This window comes from Eschrichtius robustus, chromosome 10 (assembly GCF_028021215.1).
Source record: "Eschrichtius robustus isolate mEscRob2 chromosome 10, mEscRob2.pri, whole genome shotgun sequence".
NCBI classification, from domain to species: domain Eukaryota; kingdom Metazoa; phylum Chordata; class Mammalia; order Artiodactyla; family Eschrichtiidae; genus Eschrichtius; species Eschrichtius robustus.
In genome coordinates, this window is record NC_090833.1 from 20,611,638 (window position 1) to 20,620,452 (window position 8,815).

The 8,815-nt window shown below is 43.0% G+C and overlaps 1 protein-coding gene across 2 annotated transcripts in view; it reads right to left on the reverse strand.

Moving 5' to 3' along the window:
• RGS3 (regulator of G protein signaling 3) overlaps positions 1 to 8,815 on the reverse strand; it is a 129,374-nt gene extending 120,559 nt beyond the window's left edge. For both annotated transcript variants that reach the window (XM_068553060.1, XM_068553061.1), the window contains exon 1: positions 8,634 to 8,815. In XM_068553060.1, coding sequence (XP_068409161.1) covers positions 8,634 to 8,712 — 79 coding nt within the window. In that variant the 5' untranslated portion in view covers positions 8,713 to 8,815. The remainder of the gene's footprint in view (positions 1 to 8,633) is intronic.

Genomic DNA, 8,815 nt, shown 5'->3' on the forward strand with positions numbered 1-8,815 from the left:
CCCAGCTAAGCCATCCCCAAACTCCTGACTCACAGAAACAGTGAGATAAAAAATGTTTGGTTTTTTAAGCCAATACGTAGTGGGATCACCTGTTATGAAGCAGTAGATAACTAATACATACCCATGTTGCCTCCACAGTTGGGTGACATAAATCTGATCTCAATTCTGAAACAATTTTTCAATTTTAAAAATTGTTAAGAAAATACAGTTCTAAGATAAATCAGTATAGTATGACTAAGGATAAAGAAGACTCCCAGTTTTTGAGGTCCGTCATTTTCTTAATAAAGAATTTTGATAGATTTAAACCATACTCACTATCACCAAACTGCAAAATCTGGAAATGTCCCACATTAACCCAAGGACAGCCCAGCACATTCAAGAAAATGCTTTACCTGCAGAGCAAATGGTTTTCTTTTATACACATTTGTGTACAGTACTATAATATATAGAAAATTCACATTATCCTGCCTTCTCCAATTCTCCTTTAAGTTTTATTATAATAATTTAATCATATCTATAAATTCATATAAGTTTAATTCCAGAATCGTCAGTTTTATCACATTTTATAAATTACTCAGCATCCTTATCCATTTCATATTACAGGCTTCTCCAAAGTTAAGTATGTTATTATATAATGATTAGCACCTGTTATGTGCTTGCTAATAGCTTTGAGCCATACAATGGAGTCAATCATTTATTTTCATTATGCTTTTTAAATATTTATTTATTTATTTATTTATTTATTTATTTTGGCTGCACCGGGTCTTAGTTGCGGCACACAGGATCTTCACTGCAGCATGTGGGATCTTTAGTTGCAGCATGCAGACTTCCTAGTTGTGGCATGTGGGCTTCTTAGTTGTGGCATGCGAACTCTTAGTTGCGGCATGCATGTGGGATCTAGTTCCCGACCAGGGATCAAACCCAGGTCTCCTGCATTGGGAGCATGGAGTCTTACTCACTGACCACCAGGGAAGTCCCCTATTTTCATTATGTTTTACATTTTCATTATTTTTTTTCACTATCAAATGAAGTTTTCCAGCAGAACAAGTCTAATATGAAAAACACAAGAGAGGAAGCATGGATCTCTAAGCAAAGCATTTTGGAATCATTAAGACCTAGTTTGGGTCCTGGTTCCACCACTGATGATCCTTAATCACTACATCCTCAGTTTTCTCATCTGTACAATGGAAAGAATAATAATAATACAGCCCTAATAGAGCTGTTGTTGGAGATGTAACAAGATAGAGAGGAACTACGAAGCAGGATCTGGGGGGATGGAGGTCCATGCAATTAAGTTTACTGTTTTTCTGGGCTAATTTTCTCCTGGGGGTATTTACAAATTCCAGAGGTAACAAAGTCTGATAGTCTGAGCAGAGTTTCTGCTTGCCTCTTGGGGCTGGAGGAACAAGAGTTGGAGACCAGGGCCTGCCAAGAAATGGGGTCCTTCTGCACCCCTACATTTTGGGTTGGAGCCCCAAAGGGTTGCTCCTTAGGAACACAGTAAACCATGGTCAGACACAGTTCCTCAAGGGACTGCAGCTCACCTCAATCTGAGTCCCTAACATTGAATTAAGATTATTCCAGATGCTAGTGACCTCCAGCACCTGACAGAAACAAATAAAGATCTTTTTAAAGAAGGTATCATCCCAGGTCTGCATTAAGAAGAAAAAAATAACAAGTCTGTGCCTGCCATTTGTAATAGACACAGCACACCTAAAATATAAAGAAACAGAAAGATTGAAAGAAATAGGATGGAAAAAGATATGCCAAGCAATTATTAACCAAAAGAAGGCTGGGTATCTATGTCAATGTCAGGAAAAGTGGACTTTGTCGCCACTAAAAATGAAGAGAAGACTTCAAAACAATAAAAGAAGACCAGAATAAGAAGAGTTTCAACTCATCAGAAAGATAATGATTCTAAATTTGTATGTTCTTAATATTGCTTCAAAATATATAAAGGAAAAAAATGACAGAACTATAATGAGAAATAGATAAATTTATAATCATAGTAGGAATTTTAACACACTTCTCTCAGTAACTGATGGGGGGGGGGAGGAAATCAGCAAGGATATATAATATATGAACAGTATAAGTAGTAAACTTGACCTAAACCTGACATATGCAGAGAACACTACAGCCACCTACTTCAGATCTTTTCAAGTACACACAGAACATTTATAGAAGCTAAGCCATCAAAGGACTAAATGGATGAAGAGTACGTTCTCTGCATAAAGGTAAAATTAGGAACAAAAAAACTACTAAAATCCCCAGTATTTGGAAATTAAGAAATATAATTCCAAATAACCCATGGATTCAAGAAGAAATTACTTGAAAATTAGAAAACATTTTGAACTGAATGATAAAGAAAAAAACTATTTACATATCAAACATGAGGTTTCTGGGTATTGGCAATCCAGAAGCCAATCCCCAGTGAAAGTTACACAGTATATGCTTCACAATAAATCACTGAACTGCACATCATTTGGAGGGACACTTTTCTGTATGTGTGTTATATTTCATAATAAATAGTGTTTTTAAAAAGTACATAGAGAGCAGAACTGGAAAAGAAAACAAAGGGTTGTCAACAGGCCAGACTCTGAGAATTTCTGAAAGCTCCCAAGCAAATGGACTCCAAATGACAGGAAAGCCAATAAATGCTGAGGCCCCTGACCAGCAAATGACAAGCTCTGGAGAAATGGTTGGATGGGTTTCCCCATCGGTCTGGGCTCAGAGCAGCCGGGCGAGCCAGGGGCAGCTGGCAGGGACATGTCGCAGGCCTCAAGTTCAGGGCCTGACTTCACACTGCCCAACACATCATCCTGCCTGGCATCTGTTCCCAAGCTTCATTCTCACTACAGAAAATGGACTTTTTATCTCTGTGGCTTCTAATGAGAGGCAGAGAAAGGAGAGGGACAGGTCCCAGCTAATATTGTACTATCACAACAAACATAGAAAAACAAAGAAAATGCCCACCAAATTAACGACATTCCTTAGTCTACTCTGCCTGCAGAACCATATCTTTCTGACTTCCTTCTAGCAAACCCAAGATTCCAGGCACTTTCTCTAGAGCTTACAGGCAGAGCTGCTACCCACAGCTTTCATCTTGCAGGTTCATTTGGGTATAACCGTTCTAAAGAGAGTTGGGTTGTGTCACTGAATGGCCACAGCTCCCTGCAGCCCTCAGAACGTGTCCAGCCTGCCTATCACCTCCTGGCTCAGACACCCTGGAGAAAAGGCAAGCTTTTCTCTCCCATGACTACTCACCACATTCAGGCCCTGGACCAAATCCCAGGTAAGTTAGTTATCTGTTGCCTCAGGCAAGCTAATAAATTGGTATCCTTTCAAGAAGATATGCTTTAAATATTTATCAAACATTTTTATGAACTTGGTTTTATATTTTCTATATAAAATATTATGCCTAAATTCATATGGAAAATCAAGGAACCCAAGATAGTCAAAACAATCTTGAAAAAGAAGAACAAAATTGAAGGATTCACACTTCCCAATTTCAAAACTTACTACAAAGCAACAGTTTTCAAGACAGTGTGATACTGGCATAAGAACAGACAAACAGATTAATGGAACAGAATTAAAAGTCCAGAAAGAAACGCATGTATGTATGGTCAATTAATTTTCAACATAGGTGCCAAGACCATCCAATGACGATATAATAGTATTTTCAACAAATGATGCCAGGACAACTGGATACCGTATACAAGTGAATGAAGTTGGATCCTTTCCTCACACCATATACAAAAATTAACTCAAAATGTTTTTTTAAAAATAAGCTTTTAACTCAAAGACCTAAATCTAAGAGTCAAAACTATACAACTTTTTTTTTTAATAAATTTATTTATTTATTTTTGGCTGCACTGGGTCTTTGTTGCTGCACACAGGCTTTCTCTAGTTGTGGCAAGCGGGGGCTACTCTTCGTTGCGGTGCACGGGCTTCTCATTGCGGTGGCTTCTCTTGTTGCGGAGCACAGGCTCTACGTGCGTGGGCTGCAGTAGCTGTGGCGCGCGGGCTCAGTAGTTGTGGTTCGCGGGCTCTAGAGCACAGAGTCAGTAGTTGTGGCACACGGACTTAGTTGCTCCGCAGCATGTGGGATCTTCCCGGACCAGGGCTCGAACCCGTGTCCCCTGCATTGGCAGGCAGACTCCTAACCACTGCGCCACCAGGGAAGCCCTCAAAACTATAAAACTCTAAGAAGAAAACACAGAGGTAAATTTCTGTGATAGTAGATGCTGAGATTCGACACCAAAAGCACAGCAACAAAATTAAAAATGGATTAATTGGACTCCATCAAAATGAAAAACATTTGAGCTTCAAAGAACACTATCAAGAAAGTGGATCAAAAACCCCACAGATTGGACTTCCCTGGTGGTGCAGTGGATAAGAATCTGCCTGCCAATGCAGGGGACACGGGTTTGAGCCCTGGCCCAGGAAGTTCCCACATGCCGCGGAGCAACTAAGCCCATGCGCCACAACTACTGAGCCTGCGCTCTAGAGCCCGCGAGCCACAATTACTGAGCCTCAATGCCACAACTACTGAAGCCCGTGTGCCTACAGCCCGTGCTCCACAACAAAGAGAAGCCACCACAATGAGAAGCCCGCGCCCCGCAACGAAGAGTAGCCCCCGCTCACCGCAGCTAGAGAAAGCTTGCACGCAGCAACGAAGACCCAACACAGCCAAAATAAATAAAATTAAATAAATTTTTTAAAAAAAGACCTTGAAGGCTGCACTCAGTTTAGACTTTATCCCAAAGCAAAGGAAAATCATTAAAGCATTAAAAAAAAAAAAAAAACCCACAAATTGAGAGAAAATATTTGTAAATAATATCTGATAAGGGACTAGTATCTAGCATATATAAAGAACTCTTACAACTCAAAAATAAACAAATAGTCCTTAAACTGGTTATTTAAATTAATTTTAAATTTTTAAAATTTTAAATTAAATGGGCAAAGAATATGAATAAACGTTTCTCTAAAGAAGATATACAAATAGCCAATAAGCACATGAAAAGATGCTAAATAGCACTGGTCATCAGGGAAATGCAAATCAAAACCACGATGAGATACCACTTCACATGCACTAGGATGGCTAGAATCAAAAAGTCAGATAATAGCAAGTGTTGGTGAGGTTGTGGAGAAAGCAAAACCCTCATGCCTTGCTAACAGAAATGCAAAATGGTGCAACCACTCTGGAAAAGAGTTTCGTAGTTTCTCAAATAGTTAAACATAGAGTTACCATTTGACCTAGCAATTCTACTCCTAGGTGTATACCCAAGAGAACTGAAAACATCTGTCCACACAAAAACTTGTGTATCAGTGTTCATAGCAGAGCAATATTCATAATAGCCAAAAGACAGAAACAATCCAAATGTCTATCAATGAATTAATAAACAAAATGTGGTATATCCATACAATAGAATATTACTCAGCCATAAAAATGAATGAAATACTGATATATGCTACAACATGGGTGAACCTTGTAAACATTATGCTAAGTGAAAGAAGCCAGTCACAAAAGGTCACCTATTATAGGATTCCATTTATATGAAATGTCCAGAACAAGCAAATATATAAAGACAGAAAGTACATTAGTGATTGCTTAGAGTTAGGGGACAGAGGGGATTGGGAATTGGGGGTAATAAACTAAAGGGTATAGTGTTTCTTTTTGAAGTGATAAAAATGGTCTAAAATTGACTGTGGTAATGGTTACACAACTCTGTGAATGTACTGAAAACCATTTAATTGTATACTTTAAATGAGTGAATTGTATGTATGTGAATTATATCTCAAAAAAGCTATTTTTAAGTTAACAAATATACTAATAAAATTAAAATATATAATCCTGAAGGAAAAAAAACTTATGTGCACCTGTAATGGCTTCTTCAGATTATACCATTTCTCATAAATATAAAATCCCTCTGGAGTAGTTGGGTTCGAGCTCTAGTTTACTTACCCCCCTCCCTTGAAGCCAGGTCACCTCCTTAGAAGGCAACATAATGTATGGCCAACTAACGTTACTTGAAGGTGCCCCTTATTGGGGGACAAGGAGCTGTACTCATGCGCACAAACACACACACACACACACACAAATACCTAAATCATGACATATTGCATACAGTATTCTCCCTGAAAAAAATTCTGGTCAAAACAATTTTGTTTCTTTTTAGTTCCAGAGATGCTGGAAATTTAGCTCCCTTTACCTATTTGTGCTCAGGAAACCACCAGCTAAGCGGCAGCTTCCTCTGGTTCCACCAGGGCAAAGCCCACTGCTGAAGGCCAGGGGCTACCTGCCATGCTGGGGAAAAGCCAGTGAACTGAGGAAAACTTAGCAAAGACCTTCATTTTAAGGGAGTCCAAGTTGGCTATCAAACTGAATAGTTGATAGCCAACTGACTCTGAATCCATAGCTTCCAAACCTGGCTCATCAACAAAATACTTCTGTGGCTTCTTAAAATTACAGATTCTTTGACTCCACCCCAGACCTATTAAACCAGGATCTCCGGGATCTCTAGGTGCTTCTGATAACTGGCCACGTTTGATAACCACCGGTAAAACTCTTCATTCCCAAGCAGACAAGCAAAGATCATTCAGTGTACAAAGAAATCAGCAGCCTGGAAGAGGGGCGGCATTTGTCAAGGAAACAGAGCTAATGAAGGAAGCAGGAGAGAACTCTTCCAGTGTCAGTCCACGGAGAGATGTGAGAGGAGGCTGCATACGGGGAGCGGGAGGCTCCCCACCCCACCAGGTTCCTGCCCGCCCCGGTGCACACTCAGGTCACATCACTGGTTCAAGCAACAACCCTCCCTGATACCCACCCAACGCAGCCCTGAGGCCGTGGCTGGGCAGGTCATCCACTCCCTGCTGGGTTGGATCCTCCCCAACTTCCCAGATCTGGCAGGGAGATTAACTCAGTACAAGAATATGGGCTGATACAAGGAAATAGTCACATCATACCAGTAAGGAAAAGAAACAGGTTACAAAGCTGTACATACAGCAGAATCTCAATTTTGTTAAAATTAGGCACACACAAATACACACACACGCACAGAGAAATAAGTCTGGAAGGATATAAACCATGTTAACAATGGCCTTCTCTGGGGAGTCAGATTACAGGTGATTTTCGCTTTCTTCTTTTCAGTAAGTTTTCAGCAATGAATACATCTTACCGCGATAATGAGGAGAAAAAACAGTGAAACGTCTTTTACTTTTTAATCAGGACGCGGCTGAGGTAACAAGGCCTCACAGCTCTCTGCCACTCTTTCCTGACCACCCCAGTACCACCAGCTCAGAGCATCCCGGGAACCTCCCCTATCTGGTAGAATCCTACATCCTCGTGGGGCTAACAGGAATTGCCTCCACCGGTTGGGAGGATTAAATGAGATGATGCAGGGAAAGCACCTGGCACACGGCATGGCACGTGATAAACATGCAACAAACGGTGTTAATTACTCGTTACCCTCTACCAACTGGACTCGTGAATTCCAGGATGCCAGACCACAGGCCATTTCTAGGGGCCAGGCCACTGCTTTTCCATTACTCCCTCTGCCCCTAGAGAAGAAGGCAGGTTGTGAAGAGCCAAGCGTGCTGATAGAGGTAGTAAGCCTGAAAGTAGGAGAGCCGGAACCCCAAGGAGGGCATAACTCCTTAGGTGCTCTGTCTTTGAAATGTGGGCAAAGTCCACTTATGTTGCAATAACTGCCCCAACTTTCATGAGGAAAATTGTATAAAAGTTTTTTTTTAATGTGCTGTACACGTCATCTCAGAAGGCTTGAGCTCAGGTACCAACTCTGCAGCTGGCTCACTGGGAGACCTTCCTCTCAGGATCTCAAGTCTTCAGAGAGGAGATATAACTCCCTCCCCACAAAGAGTTGCAGAACCAGTGAGGAAACAAGGGCTAGGAAGAGCTGTATCCTAGGACAGGGCTATTTATCTTTACTGTGGGGACTTGGAAGGCCAGGTTTGCCCAGACCACTGGGGCAGCTGCTGCCCAGCTGTTATTTGGGGGAACCCACTCCTGCTATCTAGGGGCTTGGAAGCAGGAGCCTATTGCCCAATTCTTTCCACCTCAAGCCCCCAGGGCAGCCCTGGGACCCTGCTGAGAGCGCAGTAGCTCCTGGAGGAGAGAATTCTCCCATCTCTGCTGCAGGTCAGGCATCCACTGGAGCCATGGCGCTGCAGCCTCTCCAAGGTGAGCCCACAGGAAGCCAAGGCCATCGGGGCTGACCCAGCACCTGTCCTGTCCCTGAGCCAAAGGAAAGAGGACGGAGGAGGTCTGGAGATGTAGTAACAAGACCTTGACTTAACCCTGAGCTGCTTGTTAATGGGAAGCTTAGTGGTGGCAAACCCCATCCCTGAAAGATTAACTGGGGCACGACTGTTCCAGCCAAGTGAGGCACAACCAACTGCACTTGGCACCAGTGGCCAGGCAGCAGGTGGGGCCCAGCGGCTTGCGCGGCCTGAGCCTGTGCCCTGAGCCCCTCCTGCGCGACCACGGGGGGCAGGTGTCCCCAAACAGAAGGATGGCTGCTCCCTGCCTCACCTGCCACCACGAGGGGTTGCCCTCTCTGGGCGCTGCGGGCAGGGTGAAGCAGCCCCTGGCGGCAGCCGCCGCGGGCACTTACCAAAAGCGGTGAGGTAGAAGGACAAGCCCGGGTGGGCGCGCCGGCTCCCGAGGGAGACGCGGTGCAGGGAGCGCTCCATGGCAATGGCCCCGCTCCGGCCGGGCCGGGGCGCCTGTAACTCGAGGCGTCTGTGTTGCTCCCAGTAACCGAGGCAGCAGGTTCACCGCCCCCGCGCCAGTGTC